Consider the following 22461-nt stretch of genomic DNA (forward strand, 5'->3'; position numbering starts at 1 on the left):
CGCTCACACCCGAGCCTTGGCCCGCAGGATCCCCGGGTTCCGGGAGCTCCAAGCGGCAGAAAGGTTGAGACGCTCTCAAGCACTGGAAGACCTCCGCCCGAGCGCACCTCACTGGGGTCTGCAGGGGGGAGGAACTGGCCCAGGCCCCGCCCCCGCCCCTCCGCCGCTCCGCCAGGTGCGCGTGCGCCGCAGTCCCGCCCTCGCCGCGCCCCTCCCGTCCCTCCTCCAGGTGCGCGTGCGCCGCGGCCCCGCCTGCCGCCCGGACTCTCTTTTCCCGGGCTCGGCCGCCGGCGGCCGCTTCTCCGCTCTCCTCAGAGCCCTTGTACGCGCGCTCCCTCCGGCCCTCCGGGAGTCGCCCGGCGGCAGGGGCCATGGCGTGGCGGCGGCGGCGGCTCCAGGCCCGCGGTGCGTTGGCGCTGCTAGCGCTGGCCCTGTGCGCCCCCGGCGCCCGGGGCCGGGCACTCGAGTGGTTCTCGGCGGTGGTGAGCACCGAATACGTGGACCCGCAGACCAACCGGACCGTGCGGAGCGTCTCGGAAAGCGGCCGCTTCGGCGACAGCTCGCCTAAGGAGGGCGTGCACGGCCTGGTGGGCGTCCCGCGCGCGGAAGACCGCGACCCCGAGGGCTGCGAGCCCTACACGCGCTTCCTCGTGCCTGGCGTTCAAGGGGCCGCGCCTTGGGTCGCGCTGGTGGCGCGCGGGGGCTGCACCTTCAAGGACAAGGTCTTGGCAGCGGCTCGAAGAAACGCCTCGGCGGTGGTCCTGTACAACGAGGAGCACTACGGGAACTTCACTTCGCCCATGTCCCACGCGGGTGAGGTGCCAAGGCGGGGGGACGGAGTGGGTGTCTGCGCCGCGGTCCCGGCCGACGGCCGGGTCCTCAGACCCTACCCCGAGGGGCAGCAGCAAGGTGGGCTGGAGGCGGGACAGCGATGGGCTCCCACTGTCGGGAAACACGGGGGAAGCTCTAGGTTTACTGGGTGTGACCCCCCACCCCCACCCCGGGTGCTCTTAGGAGGGAGACCAGCCTTCGAACAAGATTAAATCTTCTCCCTGGGTCCTTCAGGTCAAGAGAAGTGTCTTCTGCAGGGCAGTGGGAAGAACGGAAGAAATTAAAACCCACTGGAGGAGGATGGTGGTTCTCACGGATAGAAAGTCTCCTGGTTCCTAATCGTGGGTCCCTTGCCAGGCGGCCTCGCCCCGAGGCAGGTGGAGCAGGAGTAGGAGCATTCCAGGGTCTGGCTTTCTTCGCTTTCCTAAAACATGTCAATATGCTAAACCCGGAGTCAGAAAACCTGGCCTTAAGTTGGGGTATTGTTTTCTCACGTGCTAAATAGAAGGTTGCAGTGCTGGCTCTACTCCCAGTCCTATTCTTTGAGGCTTGAGTTTAGAGGAAAATTTTTAAGTTGCGATCATACTTTTTGCCAGGCGACCCTTCCCACATACACGATTCTCCAGGGCAACAGGTCACATCTTCTAGAAGTCGTGAGAGTCTAGGAGGCATATTTTGCAAGGGTATCATTCTTAGAACTGAAATCCAAGTAATAATTTGATCAGTGAACATGGCAGTATTTCTGTGAGGCCTTGTGAGAGCAAGAGTCATTCTGAACTTAATGTGATTAAAATCTTTCTTTAAAGTTGCTGCTGCTGCAAGTCAGAGCCTTTTTTCTGTGCTTTTATTTTGTTCTGGTTTGGCCTCTTTAATGCAGTTTCAGAATCTGCCCGGTAAAGTGAGGACAGAAAAGTGACTTTAGATTTGGCTGATTTTAGCAGAATGATAGGAACATAAGTCCATTAGGAGGTTAGGAAGTGGGGACTCAAGGTGGTTGGCTGTGAGGGTTCAGGAGGGGTTTGAGAAATGGGCATAAACTGTAGGCCAGGGCGGGGTGGGGGAGCGCAGCAGCAAGGCATGTTGAAATTGGATGGAGCGATCTGGTACGGATCTCTGATGGCCAAGAGGTCACCGAAAGAGTCTGGCCTTTGAGAAGGAAGGTGGCTGTGTCCTGGATACTTGGGGGGTTGACCTCAGAAAGGAGAGGGGAAATTCCTCAGTTACAACAGAGAGGAAGTGGGTTTGGAGAGGAAATGGGAACAGATGTCCTCATGGTGGCATTTTATTCCAGTTATGCTTTGGACCCAAGTCATGGACTGCAGTGAAAAGTCCTGTCGGGTTTTACACAGCATCCCAGATACAGCCAGTAGACAGGGTTCCGTCAAAGAAAGCAGGCAGGCAGCCTGTGAGGGTTCTCTAATGCTGGGTCCTTGCCAGCACGTCTGAGTTTACCTCTTTTTCGGCGGTGCCAGTGGCATGCAGAAGTTCCCAGGCCAGGAGTTTCCTTGTGGTTCAAGGGTAGCGAACCAGACTAGTATCCATGAGGATTTGGGTTTGATCCTTGGCCTCGCTCAGAGGGTTAAGGGTCTAGTGTTTCTGTGAGCTGCTGTGTAGGTCACAGGTGCAGCTCTGATTCAGTCCCTAGCCTGAGAATTTCCATGTTGCAGGTGTGGCCCTAAAAAAGAGAAAAAAAAAGTTCCCAGGCCAGGGATTGAACCAGTGCCACAGCAGTGACAATGCTGAGTCCTTAACTGTCAGGCCACCAGGGAACTCTCTGAATCTACTTCCTAATGTGGGCTCACCCCACCCACAGCAGTTCTTTTCCAGCCCACAGTTTTCTGTTAACTGCATTTTTCGATAATAACATTTACATCTTTCCAGCTAGGGAGTTCCCATGGTGGCACAGCAGAAATGAATCCAACTAGTATCTATGAGAATGTGGGTTTGGTCCCTGGCTTCGCTCGGTGGGTCAGGAATCCGGCAGTGCCATGAGCTGTGGTATAGTTTGCAGATACGGCTCAGATCTGGCGTGGCTGTGGCATAGGCTGGCAGCTGCAGCTCCTGTTGGACCTCTAGCCTGGGTACTTTCAAATGCCACGAGTGTGGCCCATAAAAAAAGCAAAAAAAAAAAACTTTTCCGGCTAATAGCATTTGTTCTAACCATGGTTCAGCAACCTGCTTCCTTATATTTTAACATCTAATTTTTTTTTTTTTAAGTGCGAAAGTTCCCAGTGCAGAGTCAGGTACTTTTAACCCCATTTTACAGATGAGAAAACTAATGCCCAAAGAATTTCAGTGACTGGCCTTTGGTACCATGGTGATCTATGACCAGATCATTCTCTGTTGTGGGGGCCTGTCCTGGCCTCTACCCATGAGTACCAGCACACCCGGCAGCTGTGACAACCAAAAATGTCTCCAGGTGTAGCCAAATATCCGGGAGGCAGAAAGAGTGATAATATCAGCCAATATTTTGAACCACTGACTTAAAGAGAGACTAATCTGGTAGCAGTGTCACCAGAGGGTTAAACAGAGGGAAAGCTGGGAACAGGGGACGCATCTATGGTCCAAGCAGAAATGTAAGGGCCTATACCACAGTGGTGACTATTAGTGGGAAAGAATGACCCTGTCATTCTCAGAACTCTGCCCTCTGGGGACCAGGGTACAGATGTGTCATGGCTTTTTTTTTTTTTTTGGCCGCCTCACAGCATATGCAATTCTCAGATTAGAAATAAGAACAGAAGAGTTCCCGTCGTGATTCAGTGGTTAATGAATCTGATTGGCATCCATGAGGACGCAGTTTGATCCCTGGCCTTGCTCAGTGAGTTAAGGATCCGGCATTGCCATGAACTGTGGTGTAGGTTGCAGATGCGGTGCGGATCCTGTGTGGCTATGGCTGTGGCTATGCCCTGCAGCTGTAGCTCTGCTATGACTCCTAGCCTGGGAACCTCTATATGCCTAGGGTGTGGCTCTAAAAAGCAAAAAAAAAAAAAAAAAGATTAGGAATGGAGTAAGCAGAATTAAGTCAGAAGAGGAACCAGCTTTGACTTGAATTTGAAGTGTCATGCCGAACCTTGACGGCTGCTCAGACTTGGGTTTCTTGTGTTTTGTCAGAATGTGGCCAGAGCCAGCAGAAACCAGTGATCATCGGTTCTGTGTTGCTGTGTGACACTGGGACACTATGAAATAGGTCAAGGTGGCTGCTGGTAGACTCCAGTCATGATGGTCTCCTCCCAAGTCTCAGAATATCAACATTTTTTCTTAAACCTGTTGCTTGACGGCTACAATCCAGTATAAGACATTTGTATTTAAATCGGTAATTTGGGGGGTTCTAAAATAGATCATGACTTAATCAGGACAGCTATAAGGATTGCTAGTCAAATGCCCAAAGCCAGTTCCTTTTTCTTTGGCAGATAGATAGACACAGAACAGCCACACTGGGCCAAGTATGGCACCTGCTTGAGGGTAGAAATGCCTAAGACCACGGCAGACTTTGAGGAGTTCACAGCCAATAAACAGACCTTTTTAGGCATTATTGGAGCCATAAACAGACCTCCCTAGGCAATAACGGTTTGGACCCTGAGAGCATTATATGCACAGGTGCTTAGAAAGCATCAAGGAAGGGCACCTGATACAGATCATGCAAACATGATAAGTTAGTTTGACCATGAATGTAAGAACTGAGATAAGTCAAATCATGGAGGCAGAAGCCGGATGGGGGAGAGAATATGGAAGTTAAGTTATTGGAAAACAAGAAGCAACCATGGGTTTCTCTTGCTGGAACTTCAGAGTGTATTTCTTGTTTGCTGCATCAGTTTTCTAGAACAGAAATCTAATCCACTACTTTAAATATTTTAAGAGTTGCCATCTCCTTCAAGAGAGTGTTGAAGTCCACTTGAAATAGTTTCCTTGGGAGGAGACATGGTACCCTGGACTCGAATGTGACCCTCCAGAATTTTGAAGCTGTTGACCAAGACAGATTTTTTTGGTTGGTGTTTTCTTTTGAGAAGGTGATAAGGGGAACTGTTATTTGGCAAGTAGGTTTATGATCACGTGCTGTGTACAGGACCTTGCTCTGAGTGTAAGACAGAAACAGACTGCCTTCCAGGAGTGTTCCTGTTAGTGGTGGGGTCTCTGGGGACTTGGGGCCGTGGGGGGCGGCGGCGGCAGGCAGGCAGGCAGGCAGGCAGGCGCTACACAGGATGTTCCTTTTTGGCCAAATGTGATTGGTAGCGATGTGAGGCCATGGGAAGAAAAACATTCAAGGGGCTCTTTGTCCCCCTGCCCCAAGACTGAGTGTGCCTTCTGTGAGGAAATTCGGCTGCTTGGTTTGGAAATCAGCTGTGACTTGCTCTCATGTGCCACCAGCGCCCCCCCCCCGCCCCGCCCCCTTCCAGGACTGTCTGGGGAGGGTTACTCAGCTGCCCTGCACCAGTTATCCCCAAACAGGCCCCCCAAAAGCCAGTCACAGGATAGAAGTCTTCATTCTGAGTTTAATATAAAGTCATTTCCAGAAGCCATCTTACTACTGTAATTAGAGTATAGCAAATGGTTTAGCCCTTAGCCCAGACTATATATATATATATATATTTTTTTTTAATGATTTCTTGTAACTTAGTGAACTAAGAATTTCCTCGGTGAAAACTTTGTGATGCTGGAGATGTTTTCAGTTTAAGGTGTCCTTCTGATAATCGTGGAGTGTCTGCAGCCTCTCCCTTGAGGTTTCCAGTGTTCTCAGCACTGGAAATATTGAATATTGAAATATTCATTCAACAAATATTTATGAAACACTAATGTGCTGGGTTCTTTGTGCTGCACAGGGGATAATGGGATAAATGGGATGCCTGGATGTATATTTAGTCACTAACCAAACCGGACCAGTCACCACCCCAGATAGGCTTTTGTGATGGTCTCGCAGCCTCAGAAAGCTCCCGTCTTTTGCTTGGTGACCTCTTCCTTGTCCATCTTCCTCTTACTTCCCAGCGAAAGAGTCCCCTCCCACCCCAAGGAAAATGATTGCAACCTTTCTGCAGCTTTTTTGTTATTCCACGTTCCTGCTAAATAAGTGACAGTCCAAAATAGAAAAGTTCTCATCCCCATTTTACAGCTGAAGAAATATTCTCAGAGGACCCAGTCCTTGTGGCCCTGTCTGGCCACCCAGACACCCCTCTTCCCCCCCCGTCCCCCCGCATCAAGGGGGCCGGGCAGAGGTACCCCTAGGAGCTGGGTCTCCAGGCCCTGAAACAAGAGGGGGAGTGAACAACTCTTTTAAGGTTCCTCTGCCCTTGTCTGTAAAATGATAACTCACCTTTTTCTGCCTCCAGTGAGATGTCCAAGTGCTTCAGAGTTGATTTTCCCCATCAACACCCAGAGATCATTGTATCGGTACCATGGCATAGAAACTGTCTTGTTTTCTGTTAAAAAAGGAGGAGCCAGGTACCTGGGATTCACGAGGCTGATCTTTCTACTTTAGTCGGTGCTTGAGATTTTCCACCAAAGGAAATTTAATTTATAGGAAAGGCTCGCAGACTGATGAAGTGCCCCATAACCATAAGTGTTGAAGCTTTCATCCTTGTTGCTATGTTTGTCTCTGAGGCCACTAGATGTTGATTCCCTGTAGGCAGGAAATGCCTTCTCCTTAGTGCGTCTCCCCAGGGATGGCAGACAGCCTGGTGCTCGCTAAGTGACACTTTTAGGGCTAGGTCATGGGATTGGCCTCCAGACAGGAGCCACTGGAGAAGGGCGCCCTTCTGGTGTTTCAGTAACTAAATCCTGACAGACAGCCGAGGGTCATGGCAGATTTGCTACAGATTAAATTTCTCTCTTGGGTAAAATAGTATTAGGGTGTGGTGTCAGTGTAGTGCCAGTGAACAGTCTTTAAATGTATTTTTTATTTTATTATTATTTTTTTAAAATGTATTTTTATTATTTTTTTGTCTTTTTAGGGCCGCACCTGCAGCACGTGGAGGTTCCCAGGCTAGGGGTTGAATGAGGAGCTGTAGCCGTCGTGTCTACACCACAGCCACAGCAACGCCAGATCCAAGCCACCTCTGTGACCTACACCACAGCTCATGGCAACCCTGGATCCTTTAACCCACTGAGCGAGGCCAGGGATTGAACCTGCATCCTCATGGATACTAGTCAGATTCGTTTGCACTGAGCCACAATGGGAACTCCCCAAATGTATTTTTTAAAATTAAATTTTGAGTAGGTAATAAGTACACTTGGTAGAGAATTTTAATTCTGTCCCACTCCCCCTGCCCCCCAGGCAGTCAGGGTCCCCAATCTCTGCGGTGGTCTTCAGGGTAGTTTGTGTTGATACGACCATGGGGACCTCTTGTCCACAGTTTTATACACTGCTTTCTTTCTCTTGTTTTCAGTACTGTCAGTATTAACAGAGCCGCTGCCTTCATCTGTGTACACATACTATAATTTATATATTTTCTTCCTGGTGGACTTTTAAATTGTGATCCCTAAAACTTAGGGAAAATGTTGCCAATGAACCTCTTTATCGGTTCCTCCTGTGTGCATACACAAGTCTATCTGGGATTAAGTTCTCAGATGTGGAATTGCTGGATCAAGGAGACAAATGCACTTAAAAACCTGTTAATAGCCATTGCCCTCCATACCCGATTGTAATCATTCACTACCCCAGCAAGAGTGCAGATTTGTGCTCTTTAATCCTGCCAGTATGGTGCGTCAGACTTTTTGATGTTTGCCAGTCTTTTAGGTTTAATGTTTTCATTTGTAACATATCTTTTCATATGTTTAAAATCCATTTGTTGGAGTTCCCATTGTGTCTCAGAACCTGACACCATGTCCGTGAGGTTGCAGATTTGATCCCTGGCCATGCTCAGTGGGTTAAGGATCCAGCATTGCCGTGAGCTGTGGTGTAGGTCACAGGTGGAGCTTGGATCTCAAGTTGCCATGGCTGTGGCGAAGGTCTTAATTGCAGCTCTGATTCGATCCCTAGCTTGGGAACTTCCATATGCCGCAGGTGTGGCCCTAAAAAGAAAAAAAAATCCATTTGTTGAGGGGTGACCATAGTGTGTACAGGATTTCTTTTTTTTTTTTTTTTGTCTTTTTGCTATTTCTTGGGCCGCTCCTGCGGCATATGGAGGTTCCCAGGCCAGGGGTCTAATAGGAGCTGTGGCCACCAGCCTAAGCCAGAGCCACAGCAACGCAGGATCCGAGCCGCGTCTGCAACCTACACCACAGCTCACGGCAACGCCGGAACGTTAACCCACTGAGCAAGGGCAGGGACCCAACCTGCAACCTCATGGTTCCTAGTTGGATTCGTTAACCACTGCGCCACGACGGGAACTCCCTGTACAGGATTTCTATTTCGAGGGTGATGAAGGTGTTAGGGATTAGATAGTGGTAGTGGTACCTTTAGGAGTATACTGAAAACCATCAAATCATACACATTTAAAGGGTGAATTTTATGTTGTGAATTACATCTCACTGAAGCTACCGGCTTTTGTTTTTTTTTTTTTTTTAATCCCTTTTGTATTTTATTTTCTGCAAAGTGACCTCATTTCCTTGATTTTTCTGTTGCTCTCTTTCTTAGAGGAAATGAGTTTTTTGTTTTTGTTAGGTTACATGTATTTTCCCCCTGTGGACCATATACTCTTTTGATCAGGAATCTTTGATTTTTGCTCTTTTAGCCAGGGCAGAAAATTTTTGTCTTTATATAGTTGGTTAGTTGGTTAAATCTTTTTCTTTAGTGTATTTTTTCAGTAACCTCTGAGGCGATTTTTCACACTTGGAAAAGTTTTTTAATAGCATTTTTTAATTCCTTTGTTTCTTCTGGCTCTTTTGTATTTTCTCTTTTTTATATTTAAATCTTTGATTTGGTGGGAATTTATTTGGGCATAAGTTGAGAGGAAGGGATGCAGCTTTTTTTATCCTCAGGTGAAAATTGCAGCCACACTGGTTTTTAAAAAAATTATCCATTTTACCCCATTGATTTGAACTTCCACTTGTATCATTTACTGAATTTTTTCATGTATTTGCGTCTGGTTTCTGGACTTCTCTCCCATCCTGGTTATCATCATGTGCTACTTGAATTCCTTTGACATAAAGGCTTGTCCTGGTTTTACTCTTTACAAAGTTTTCCTGATCTTTTTTTTTCTTTTTACAGCCGCACCTGCGGCATATGGAGGTTCCCAGGCTAGGGGTCAAATCGGAGCTGCAGCTGCCGGCCTACGCCACAGCCACAGCAATGCTAGATCCTTAACCCACTGAGCAAGGCCAGGGATTGATCCTGCATCCTCATAGAGTCTATGTCAAGTTCTCAATCCAGTAAGCCACAGTGGGAACTTCTTCCTGATTATTCTTATTTTTCCCCTAAGTGAACTTTTTTAAGGTTTTTTAAATCCTACTAATAATTTAAGAAATAAATTTCTAGATGAGTCATCTAAAATTGCTATTTTAACTTGGAGAAGAGACTTGTGGCTGCCTGATGGGAGGGGAAGGGGGAGGGAGTGGGAGGGATCGGGAGCTTGGACTTATCAGACACAACTTAGAATAGATTTACAAGGAGATCCTGCTGAATAGCATTGAGAACTTTGTCTAGATACTCATGTTGCAGCAGAAGAAAGGGTGGGGGAAAAATGTAATTGTAATGTATACATGTAAGGATAACCTGACCCCCTTGCTGTACAGTGGGAAAATAAAAAAAATAAAATAAAATTGCTATTTTATCCCATTTTATTTCTCTCTTACTTTTGTCTTATGTCTGCTCAGGCCCTTGGGGCAACGCGAAATAATAGTGATCATAGTAGAAATCCTCCCAGAGTTAATGAGATGCTTTCAGCGTCCTGTTAACATTTCAACACAAGTGAAATTGGTCTGTGTGGTTCTTCTGTTGGTATTTTGTTACCATTTTTGGTTTATTATCTTGGAAATAATTTTAAAGATCTCCTTTTTATTTTTTTTAATCTGCTGTGAGCACTTTATTTTTGTCTTTTTTTAGGGCCACACCCATGGCATATGAAGGTTCCCAAGCTATGGGGTCGAATCGGGGCTACAGCTGCTGGCCTACACCACAGCCACAGCAACGAAGGATCTGAGCCGTGTCTTCGACCTATACCACAGTTCAGGGGGGCAACGCCCGATCCTTAACCCACTGAGCAAGCCAGGAATCGAACCTGTGTCTCATGAATACTAGTCAGGTTCATTAACCACTGAGCCACGATGGGAACTTGTGCTGTGAACACTTTAAATGTCATTCATGTTACGTGCTCTGTTGAAAGATTTGAAGGTAGAATTCACCCATAAAACAGAACCGGGAGTCAGGGGTTAGGTGGGGGCTCTTGCTTTCTAGGGGGTAGTTCTTCATGATTTATCCTACTCATGGAAGCAGTCTCCTCTCTGGAGACAGATCTTCCTTGAACAGGATCCATTTCATCACAGTTTTCAGTTGTATATGCCGGAAGCTCAACTGTCTCTGTATCTTATTTTGTCTTCCTATTGATTTCTTTGTTCTTTCCTCCAGGAACTGGAGATACAGTGGTCATTATGGTTAGCTACCCAAAAGGAAGAGAAATTTTGGAGCTGGTGCAAAAAGACATTCCAGTCAAAATGACCATAGGGGTTGGCACCCGCCACGTCCAGGAGTTCCTCAGTGGTCAGTCTGTGGTGTTTGTGGCCATCGCCTTCATCACCATGATGATCATCTCCTTAGCCTGGCTAATCTTTTACTATATCCAGCGCTTCCTGTATACGGGCTCTCAGTTTGGAAGTCAGGTAATCATGGATAACTCTTTCTATATTTGGTTTTAATGTTTTCTTGTCGATAGTTGCTTTTCAATGATAGTTCCTAAATATTTCCCCTGCATGTTGCTAGAAGGTATTGGGCAGTATTCTTAATTTCATTATCACTCAGTATCCAAGTGTTGGCGTTCCCTGCTGGCGCAGCAGGTTAAGTATCTGGCATTGCCACTGCAGTGCCTGGAGTCACCGCTGTGGCACGGGTTCAGTCCCAGGCCCAGGAACTTCTGCGTGCCATGGGCATGGCCCCCCAAAAAAAGAAAAAAAGAAGAGAAACTTTAGGTATTCATAGGCGGGGGTGGGGTGGGGTGGTGACACAAGTTTTAAATTAGAATGAATTAAACTTTCTGTCCTAGGGGAAATGAGTTACCTTTAAACCCAGGTCACGTTCTGTCCCTGCAGAGTCCTCTGACCTTTCCAGACGTAAAGGGATGACAAAAGGGTGTGGGGTAGAGGAACTGGGGTCTACCAGGCCTCCCCTCTTTATTCCGGAGCTGCAGTCAGAGCTGTTGAAGAACCAGAGGCGTCCCCAGGTGGCCTCTGGACCCCACACTCACCTTGTTGCCTTGAAAATTGCCCTCAGGGCTCTCTGAGCAAAGGATGGTCATTTCTGGGTCAGCGTCCCTCTCTGACCACACAGCCCCTTCCTTTTAGGGTCATTAACAGCTGTGAATGTGTCACTCCCCATCCTCAACTGACTACTATTTAAACATAAGTTTGGTTTCTTCTTCAGACATGGAATCGAAAATAAGTAGGAGTTCCCACTGTGGTTCAGTGGGTTAAGAACCCAAAATAGTTTCTGAGAAGATGTAGTTTCTCTCCCTGGCCTCGCTCAGTGGGTTAAGGATCTGGTGTTGCTGCAAGCAGTGGTGTACATTGCAAGTGCAGCTCAGATCTAGTGTTGCTGTGGCTGTGGTGTAGGCTGGCAGCTGTAGCTCTGATTTGGTCCCTAGCCTGGGAACCTCCATAAGCTGCAGGTGTGGCTGTAAAAAGAAAAGGAAAAAAGAAAGTATTCTTGGAGTTCCCTGGTGGCCTAACAGTTAAGGATCTGGTGTTGTCACTGCTGTGGCATGGGTTCCATCCCTGGCCCAGGAACTTCCACATGCCTTGGGTGCAGCCGATAAAAGGAAAAGTATTCTTTAACAAACAGCTCCATGAGGCTGTTCTGAACATTTGGACTTTAATGGTAATTTTTTAACAGTTATTCTCATTGTAGTTATTTAACTTTGCTTTTTTATTTTTTCTGTCTTTTAGGGGCTGCACCCGTGGCATGTGGAGGTTCCCAGGCTAGGGATTGAGTCGGAGCTATAGCTGGTGGCCTACATCACAGTCACAGTAATGTGGGATCCAAGCCATATCTGTGACCTACACCACAGCTCATGGCAACGCTGGGTCCTTAACCCACTGAGCAAGGCCAGGGATCGGACCTGCATCCTCATGGTTCCTAGGCGGATTCGTTAATCACTGAGCCATGACAGGAACTCCTGCTTTTTAAATGAAAATTTTTTTCTGTAAGCTTGCTTATGTTATATGCATTTTTTAAAATAATAACTTAAAATTTTCAACAATAATAATACTGATTTTTTTTCCTACCTAAGAGCCACAGAAAAGAAACAAAGAAAGTTATTGGCCAGCTTCCTCTTCATACTGTAAAGCATGGAGAAAAGGTAATGTTTTCATGGTTGTTTTTGTTTGTTTAGGCTAAAATACAAATGTGTTTATATGTGTAAACTCCTTGATCAACTGGAGTTCTGGCTAGTTAGTGTGATTTTTTTTTTTCCCCCTTTTTTAAATTTTACTGTAGTCAATATACAGCATTTATCAGTTTCAGGTGTACAGCTTAGCAAACTGGCCATATGTCCATTCTTTTTGCCCTTTGTGGTTTTTATAAACTGCTGAGTAGATTTCTTGAGCTGCACAGTAGGGTTCCATTCCTCATCACTTCTGTTCTGTGCAGTCATGTGTATGACTTCCCCTCCCCCATCCTTCCCCTTCCCCACAGTTTCCCCTGTGGTAACCATAAGATTGCCTTTGAGGAGTTCCGTCATGGCACAGTGGTTAACGAATCCAACTAGGAACCATGAGGTTGCGGGTTCAGTCCCTGCCCTTGCTCAGTGGGTTAACGATCCGGCGTTGCCGTGAGTTGTGGTGTAGGTCACAGACGCGGCTCGGATCCCGCATTGCTGTGGCTCTGGCGTAGGCCGGTGGTGGCTACAGCTCCGGTTGGACCCCTAGCCTGGGAACCTCCATATGCCTCGGAAGCGGCCCAAGAAATAGCAACAACAACAACAAAAAGACAAAAAGACAAAAAAAAAAAGATTGCCTTTGAAATCTGTCCATCTCTTTCTTTTTTTCTTTTTTTTGTTGTTGTTGTTGTTGTTGTTGCTATTTCTTGGGCCGCTCCCACGGCATATGGAGGTTCCCAGGCCAGGGGTTGAATCGGAGCTGTAGCCACCGGCCTACGCCAGAGCCACAGCAATGCGGGATCCGAGCCGCGTCTGCGACCTACACCACAGCTCAGGGCAACGCCGGATCGTTAACCCACTGAGCAAGGGCAGGGACCGAACCCGCAACCTCATGGTTCCTAGTCGGATTCGTTAACCACTGCGCCACGACGGGAACTCCCTTTTTTTTTAAGTATTTTTCACATATGTGTTTATTTTAAAGGAGAGTTAGCAGAAACCCTCTTTTGTATGTGAAGAGCCTTCCAGACCTGTGCTGTCAGAGAGGGTACCACTAGCTACATACCCCTCTCTGAATTGAAGTGAATTCACTCAAAATTCAGTTCCTCAGTTACACTGGCTACGTTTCAGATGCTCAGGCAGCCACACTGGCCAATTGCTGCCAGATTGGACTGTGCAGACATGTCCACCCTGCACCTCTTGGTCAAATGCAGGCGACTGCACAGTCTCTACCGCAGACCCTGAGGCTTCAGTCCACCTCTGTTAAATCTCACACTCAGTCACTCAGTGCATTCTCTCTGATTCTCTTAATTACCGGGGCGGGGGAAATACTGGGATTTATGGAGAGGGGGAGAAAAGATGTTTTTACAACTCCTTTTTTTAAAAAAAGAAACATTGTCACATGTCCAACCTGAGACTTAGGAGGCCAACACTGTACCAGAGTTGAGAAGCCTTTTTGGACTAGAACAGATGATAAATCTCAGAACCTCAGGATAGATTCCTTAAAAGGAGAATGTTGCTGCTGCAGACAGTTATTCTTTTAATGCCCTGTTTTCCGTGCTGTGAAATGGTAACTGTGTTGACTCAGCCATGGGTCAGTTCAGTTGTTTGGATTTTTGTATGTTTTGTCCACTGAGTTGTCCAGGCTTCGTCTCCACCACCCCCGCCCTGCCGCCCCATCATAAGTGCCCTTAGGCCCACATCTCCTCTTTTGACCTTCTTAAAGGACTAGAGCAGAATAACACTTGTTACTTTTGTAGTCCTTTGATTTACAAACTTTGGAATCCGACATTAGTGGTTTATGTGGACTATTTAACACTGAGATACTCTTAGAATTGTGCTGTTGGCGGCACTCCTTCCCAGGTGTCTTGCCATTGTAACAGCAGTGAACTTTCATAGTTGCAGCCTCCTGGTTTTTTTCCCTGTGGAGGTCTAGAACTGGAAATGTAAAAGAAACAGAAGTTTCCCTACTCCTGGGAAGATGAACTTCTGATTTGCAGATCACAAGGGTCCCTGGGGGAGAATCTTCAGCAGAGGCCTGGGACAGACTGTGCCTTTGGCTGGCAGCTGTCTGACAAGCATAGAGTTTTATGTTCCTCTCGAAACATGTCTTCTCTCCTGCCAGATAATCTGTCCTTAAATATGGGAAGACATAGATTCATATGTGTAATTTCCTGGAGTCTTGGAGAACATAATAAATTGATATTACCCTCTTCCTGTACAAAACATTTTTGAAAATGTGCTTCCACAGACTGTTTTTTGAAACTTGTCGGGAATTAGGCCCACAGCTAATTCCCGACAAGCTAATTCCTGACAAGCTCTGATTAGACCTCTAGCCCAGGAACTTCCATAATGCCGCAGGTTCAGCCCTATAAAAAAGTGAAAAAAAAGAGGATCCATAAATGGCCCATGAGGATATATAATATGGATTTTCTGGCAATTTTACATTTTAAATTTGTACAGAAAAGTAATTGTTTTTTCCTAAGTCTACGTCTTGTCCAGTTCTGGAAACTGTGTTTGTTTTCTGATTTTTTTTTCTTGCGGACTCAGTCACAGTAATGTATAAGCTTGCAAACCATTGGGAAATGAGAATGATTTTATCATTCTTCCATGGCACGTGGAAACAGGTGATAATGTTTACTTTAGTTGCAATGTAGAATTTTAAGTGCTCTTATAAAGTTAATTTTAATAAATCATTGATAGCAGTATCTACGTGTAGAGATTCAGTTTTTACTGCTTCCTTATTAACACGTGACCCATATGGCTATATATATTTTTAAATAATTATGTTATAGGAGTTCCCATCATGGCTTAATGGAAATGAATCTGACTAGGAACAATGAAGTTGTAGGTTCAATTCCTGGCCTCACTCAGTGGGTTAAGGATCCGGTGTTACCATGAGCTGTGGTGTAGGTCTCAGGCACAACTCAGATCCCAAGTTGCTGCGGCTGTGGTTTAGGCCGTCAGCTATAGCTCAGATTTGACCCCTAGCCTGGGAACCTCGATATGCTGCAGGTACAGCCCTAAAAAGCAAAAAATAAATAAATAAATAATAGTTACGTTATAGCTGTTTAGCTGTGTTCCATATAATTAACTTGCTAAAGTTGCAGGCACTGCTTGCTAGTTCCTGAATCCCTGCCCAGAGACAGTGTCTCATTGGCCTGTTTGGATCACATGACCAGACGAGTTGTGCCCACTTTGGTTGATGGGTTGAGGCCAGTTGGATAGATGGGGAGTGGGGACGCTGACACCACTAAAAAGGTCTATGACCTACACATTGTTACAAGTTGAAGTTTTCTCACAAGACAGCTTATTCCACAGCAATTTTTGTTTGTTTTTAGCCTTTGTTAATTTCATATGTGAAAAACGTAACTTACTTTAATTTGCAATTCTTTTTTTTTGGGGGGGGGGTAGTCTTTTTGCCTTTTCTAGGTCTGCTCCCTTGGCATATGGAGGTTCCCAGGCTAGGGGTCTAATTGGAGCTGTAGCCACCGGCCTACACCACAGCTCACGGCAACGCCAGATCCTTAACCACTGAGCAAGGCCAGAGATCGAACCCACAACCTCATGGTTCCTAGTCGATTCGTTAACCACTGAGCCATGATGGGAACTCCTTAATTTGCAGTTCTTTTATCACTACTGAGGTGGATATTTTCAGGTACCTAGTCATTTTCATTTTCTCTTTTGCAAGCTGTGACTCTGTTCTGCAGCAAATTCTCATGAAAGTGCTTTATTTGTTTTGTTTTTAATGATTTCCAGAAAACAAGTATAAAATTAGATATTCATTCTCTTTATACATTTTATATTTGAAAAATCATTTATTATAATAAAGCAGACCATTGCATTAAAATATGATCACTTAAAAACAATGAAGACTAGTCTAGGATTTAAACACTATTCGTGTCTGATTAGGTAGATGATGAAATGTTTTCTTTTTCAGCCAAATTCTTTTTTAAAAAAACAAATCCCTTGATAGTGGTAAAAACAAATACCAAGTAGAAGTTATCTGTTTAATTCCAGGAGGTACCAATGTAGAATAGAATTCATCATTGTTTTACCCAGGTTGTAATGATTTTCATTTTCGTTTTTGTTTCTATTGTTATAGTAAGCTTTACCAAGAATATACTATATACCCGTAAGGAGATAGTAAATTCTTTCCTCTTCTTTTTACAGGGAATTGATGTCGATGCTGAAAATTGTGCAGTGTGTATTGAAAATTTTAAAGTAAAGGATGTTATCAGAATTTTGCCTTGCAAGTACGTTCTTTTACTTCCTGAGCTGTTAAAAATTAACTAGACAAGCTTGAGGATTCTGACCAAAGAGTTGACACACATGTGTTTCCTGATAAGAGGATCTTGCTGTCACGTGATAGCCTGGGATCATCTCTCCTTTGAGAAAAGAAGCTGGCACTACCCACAGGTCTTCAAGATGCCTCCTGTATTGTTTTACTTAAAAATTGCTTTGCTTGGAGACTTTAGGTGACCATTAAGACCCATTAGGACTTTTCGTCTTAGAAGCACGGCTTCATCAGGATCCCGGGAAAACATGATCCATGTAGTGATGCAGAAGGTGTGCTGTGTGGGGAGAAAGAGTCAAGTGAGACAGGCGCAGGCCCAGGGAGAGGGCCAGGAGCAACTGTCAGACACCCCTCAGGCTTGGCTTCTTAGGGCCCTACCGGCAGCATATGGAAGTTCCCAGGCTAGGGGTCGAATTGGAGCTGCAGCTATTGTCCAATACCACAGCCATACAGGATCCGAGCCACGTCCTCAACCTATACCACAGCTCATGGCAACGCGGGATCCTTAACCCAGGGATCAAACCCATAACCTCATGGTTCCTAGTCTGATTCGTTTCTGCTGCGCCACGACGGGAACTCCAGAAATGTTTTAAAAATAACATTACCTCCTTAGGTATTTTTGTCTATTGTTTTCCACCGAGATGCCTTTTTTCTTAGATTAGGCTTTGCTACTATTTGCACCCCGGGTTTGGGTTCTTTGGGGGGTTGTGTAAGTAAATAAATATTCCTCACTTATTTTTATTTTGGCCACAGGAAGTTATGTCTCCTTTTGAATAGTAGGATACTTTGATAACTTTTTTAAGAAATTGCTTTGTTACCCGAAAGGTGTACAAAAATTATGTTTTAGGACTGATCAGTTTTCATTACACTTCCCACCTATTAGAAGCAGCTCACAAGTTAACCTACAGTTGTGTTTTGCCTTATGTTTGCAAAATGATTTGTATATATACCAGTATTTTATAGCAAATTAAGTTCTCAGCAGTTCTGTAGAGGAAATGAAGGAATGAGGATCAGAATAACAAAATTAATTTTCCTGCATGAAGATAGCCAACTTAAATCTACAGGCGTTTCTGTGGGTTGGTGAGTTGAGGTCAGTGTTGGTTGATGGTGTCCTATAGAAAATTAGTAAAAGAGAAAAAAGTTTGTACTCTAGGCCAGTTTAGGTTTAGGGCAAGTCTTTCCCACTTGGGATGCCTCTCGATGAGGAGCCTTGGGGCCATTTCCTTTTAGCGGAAACCCGGGTACTCCTGACAGCTGAACTGGGGCTTGCACTGGAGCCTTGTATGCACAATCCCTGGTCTTCTTGGTGGGGTGTCCCCTCCCGATTTTCTCCTGTGTTTGAAGTAAACACATTTCCCAGTAAAGCCAACTCGTTTCTTTTTGTTTTTCAAAATGATTCCTGTGGGTCAGTCATTTTCAGTTTGCAGATGGAAGGGTCCCAGGCCGAGCTGGACCAGGCTGGCTTGTGTCCTGACATGCCGTTATCACTACCTGCACATCCAGACTTCTCTTGGAAGAGAAGGCCTTCCAACAACCACGACAGTAATGATAATGAAGAGTTACAGGGTGTTTATCATGCCCAGCACCCTAGTAATAAGCACGTGACAGCTTGGCTCCTCGGAAGAGCCTGCAGTGTAGTTCCAGAGGCCCAGAGAGCTTGTTCAGAGTCACGTTGCACAGGTAGTCTCTGGGCCTGACCTGTATGGCTCCCACCCTGTGACCCCCTTATCTGTGGTGCAGACAGAATACATAGGCTCATCACCCAGGAGGGGAAGTGAGGCCGCTGGGACGTATCTGAAAATGAAGAAAAATCAATACATATTTTCTTTTCTTTTTTTTTTTTTATTCTGAAAGTAGTAGATGTTCATTCTAGAAAAATGTAGATGACACAAAAAATACATAAGATAACAAGGTTTTTTTTTTTTTCCAAGCCTACAATCCGAAGATGATTTGTTAATATTTTGTTGTATTTCCATTGGAGTCATTGTATAGACTTCTGTAAGGCACGATCAGTTGAGTTCGTTACTCTTAGTTTCTGTTGGGGCTAATTATGCCACAGTTCCCCCTAAAGGCTCACAGAGGCACATAGAAATACATCCTGGGTGATGTGAAAATGAGCTCTGCTCTATTTGTGGAGCAAAGGGAGAATTTCCCTCCAAGTGCCAGGTGGTGTTTAAATTGGAAATTAGAACAGCTAGGGACCCAGGGTAAGTGGGTAGACTGGATGTTGATCTGACAGCATTTGACGTGTAATGAGAAGATGAGTTGGTAGGATGTGTTGTTTCCTTTATAAGATATAAGCATTTATTTTAAAACATTAACACATACTTAATTTTTTTAGGCATATTTTTCATAGAATATGCATTGACCCATGGCTTTTGGATCACCGCACGTGTCCAATGTGTAAACTTGATGTCATCAAAGCCCTGGGATATTGGGTTTGTTGCATTTTTGTTTATATTCAACCTCTGCCCCAATTCTCCCCGAGTGCATCCGTTCTGTTCCCGACCAGAGGCAGGAGTGGACCAAATCCTCCCATCGTCCTGGTGGTTCCTGAAGACTTTCCTCTTTATTAAAAGTGAATTCTTAAGACATTCTTCAAAGTCATTGAACTAAATTTGGTTATAGAATAATATTAGAGGTCTCCCCAGAGTTTGTACGTCCTTGGAGCAGTGTCTTTGGTAGAATGTGGGGGGCCAGGCAGTGTCCTGGAAACAAAAAGTATTAGAAAATGTCTAAGCTGGAAGCAGCTGCCTCCTTTTTCCGGCTCTAGGTGCATCTTTGACATAGGAGGAAGCAGATGCCCACACCTCTTGGCTCCAGCCCCCAGGTACCTGGGCCTCAGGGAAATGCATCCTGCACCTAATGTGCTCCGTTCCCTTGCGGTGCTGAGCCGCCAGGGCACCTTCTCAGGAGACAGGAGGGCAGGTGACTCCTCCCCTTCCCTGTAGGTCATTCATTACCTTTCCAGCTCCAGCCTCTGTGTGCATCAGTGCTGTGACTGTCCCTGTTTTACTGACTAGACACACGGCTTACAGACAAGCAGCCCCAGGTGACAGGGCTCAGTAATGGGAAATCAGCCTTCAGATGCAAGTTGACTTTCCTCTAGGGTCTGAGCACTCAGCAATCCAAAAGAGGGGATAGACCTGAAGAGGGAGAAAACAGCTTCTTCCAGATTATTGTTGGTTTTTTTTTAATTGTTTTTAGAGCCTTCATAGAAGCTATTACTGTCTCAAGGTATTCTTGATTAAATATAAATAGTTTTGATATAAAGTGCTTTGAAAGAGGTAATTGAAATATTAAATCTATTTTTTGTTTTAGTTTTTTTTGTTGTTTGGTTGTTTTTTTTTTGTTTTTTTTTGGGGGGGGGTCTTTGTCTTTTTAGAGCTGTACCCACGGCACTTGGAGGTTCCCAGTCTAGGAGTCCAATCAGAGCTATAGCCCCCTGCCTACACCACAGCCACAACAATGTGGGATCTGAGCCATGTTGATGACCCACACCACAGAGCAATGCTGGATCCTGAATCCACCAAGCGAGGCCAGGGCTCGAACCCGAGTCCTCATGGATACCTGTCAGGTTTATTAACCACTGAGCTGTGACGGGAACTCCCCTTTTAACTCCCCTTTTAGTTTTTTAAAAATTTATTTTATTGACATATAGTTGACTTATAGTGTTGTGTAGTTTCTGCTGTACAGCAAAGTGATTTCATCATACATGGATATATATATTCTTTTCCACTATGGTTTATTATAGCATATGGAATATAATCACTCAAATGTGTTTTTCCTATTGCTGAACATAGAGGTTTTTGGAGCATTTATGATAGAGCTGGAAAGTACAGAGAGGTTTTGTATGATAATGATCTTGTGTGACTTGAAGCCGTAAGAGCCCCCAAGGCAACAGGCCCCCTTCAGAGTATTTTTCACCCTCTAGTTGGGCGTATCTCGAAAAGGGAGATGAGAGACCGCTCACTGCCTTAATAACCTGTGTGATTTTCTGTATTCTGAATAGTATCTTTTGAGCATGAGTTCCAGAGGCCTCACCGTCAGAATGAGGGGGCAGGAGCAGAAGGATGAGTCTTGCTCATCTACCTGCATGTCTAGATTATGTCTGCTCTACGCATTTATTGCATTTATTGTGGTTTTTGATAATGTGGGGCTCTTCTCAGCATGGCAGGCCAGGCTTTCCTAGGAACCATGGTTCATCCCCTCGGCCCCTCACCTTCCTGGGACCTCATTTGAAACGGCAGAAGCCCGGGAGTGTGACAGGTGATTTCTTGGCAGTTTCCCCCCCTCTTTTCCTCCCAAGGATGCACTCTCTGAAGCTCCTTTTGGGTTGTCTTGTTCATTGGTCAGTAATTTTAAACCTGCTTTTCTTTCTTTTTTTTTTTTTTTTTTTTTTTTTTTTTGTCTTTTGAGCACCGCACCCATGGCATATGGAGAATTCTTAGGCTAGGGGTCCAGTCGGAGCTGTTGCTGCCGGCCTATACGCCAGAGCCACAGCAATGCCAGATCTGAGCGGCATCTGCAATCTACACCACAGCTCACGGCAACGCCAGATCCTTAACCCACTGATCGAAGCCAGGGATCGAACCTGCAACCTCATGGTTCCTGGTTGAATTCGTTTCCACTGCGCCGCGACGGGAACTCCCTGCTTTTCATTTCTAACCATCTGTGTAAAAGGCATTTCATGGATGTTAGCACTGCAGCTTTTTCATCCTCGATTTTCTTTTTTGGAAAATCTATGTGTATATTTCATGTGTTAAAAATCAAGACTCTTTTATAGAAGGTTGAATTGCTGTCGGGATGTAAATTTCAGAAAGCTAGACTCCCTGTCCCCAGAAAGCTCTTTCTTTTCAGAAGAAACCTTATAGTAACTTGAAATCATACTGAAGAAATTAACTTGTCTTGCCTTTAGTTTTTATTTAATCCTTTGACAAATACACCGTTTTCTTTAGAGCCATTGGCGCTCTCTGCATCGGGCAGTATAGGAGTTAAGACCCTCTCCTGCAGTAGCCCTAGTTTTCTGTCTTAGAAAATGACTGAGCAGGGCCGGCAGGCCCTTCACAGACTTTACAGTGGCCCTTTGCTTTGCAGCTCTCACCACTTTGGTGTGTGTTTTGTCCCTGTTGTGTTTGCTCATCGGGTAGGCATTTGCCAGAGGAGGGCTGCGTAAGGTGCTGAGTCTGGCCTTGGCTCTGAGGAGACTGAGTCCGATAAGACTCCCCCTTTCCTCCTGGAGGCTCCTGGGGTTTCCCTTCCTGGACTGGTAGGGGGTGGGCAGGCACCCCACACTGCCGGCCAAGGGGGCCTGGCCTGTCTGAAGAGTGCGGGGCACAGAGGAAGAGGGGCTTTAGGGGGCATCTGAGCTGCATGTATCACAGGTTAGGGTGTCAGAGGCAGGTGACATGGCTCAGGGGATGCATGTGTGGGTTTGAGACTGGCAGGTGTTGAGACATGCCTGGACAGACAGATGGGGCGGGCTGTTCAGGAGCTTGGACAGTGCACAGTCCAGCGGGACTTGCTGCTTGGCCAGGCGTCTGTCCTGGGGCTTGGTATCTGGAATTGGGGAGAAGGTTCTAGAACAGTATCTGGGAGTGGGGAGAAGGTTCTAGAATACAGGTGAAGCCAACAGTAGGACCAGGTGGCACAGCTGTGTGGTGTCCTCAGTCTCAGCCAGGTTCGCAGGACTCCCCTCCCCCCAGCTCTAGTCAGTCAATTACCAGCTGTTTTGTCTTATCACAGCACAGCTTTGACTTTGGCATTAATCAAAAAAGGTTTGTGAATAGCCCCCCGAATTTGAGACTTTGTAGTGATGCTTATAGAGTCCGCTGCCTCACTCTCATCTTATTTTCCCCTTTAAAGCAGCCAGTGGGGAAG

The 22461-nt window shown here is 45.8% G+C and overlaps 1 protein-coding gene across 1 annotated transcript in view; it reads left to right on the plus strand.

The window, feature by feature from the left end:
• Window positions 1–17: 17 nt before the first annotated feature.
• RNF149 (ring finger protein 149) overlaps window positions 18–22461 on the plus strand; it is a 28175-nt gene continuing 5731 nt past the window's right edge. Inside the window, exons 1-5 of the mRNA XM_047781414.1 lie at window positions 18–813; window positions 10328–10578; window positions 12201–12269; window positions 16458–16540; window positions 18923–19019. Coding sequence (XP_047637370.1) covers window positions 372–813; window positions 10328–10578; window positions 12201–12269; window positions 16458–16540; window positions 18923–19019 — 942 coding nt within the window. The 5' untranslated portion in view covers window positions 18–371. The remainder of the gene's footprint in view (window positions 814–10327; window positions 10579–12200; window positions 12270–16457; window positions 16541–18922; window positions 19020–22461) is intronic.

This window comes from Phacochoerus africanus, chromosome 5 (genome assembly GCF_016906955.1).
Source record: "Phacochoerus africanus isolate WHEZ1 chromosome 5, ROS_Pafr_v1, whole genome shotgun sequence".
Taxonomy (NCBI): Eukaryota; Metazoa; Chordata; class Mammalia; order Artiodactyla; family Suidae; genus Phacochoerus; species Phacochoerus africanus.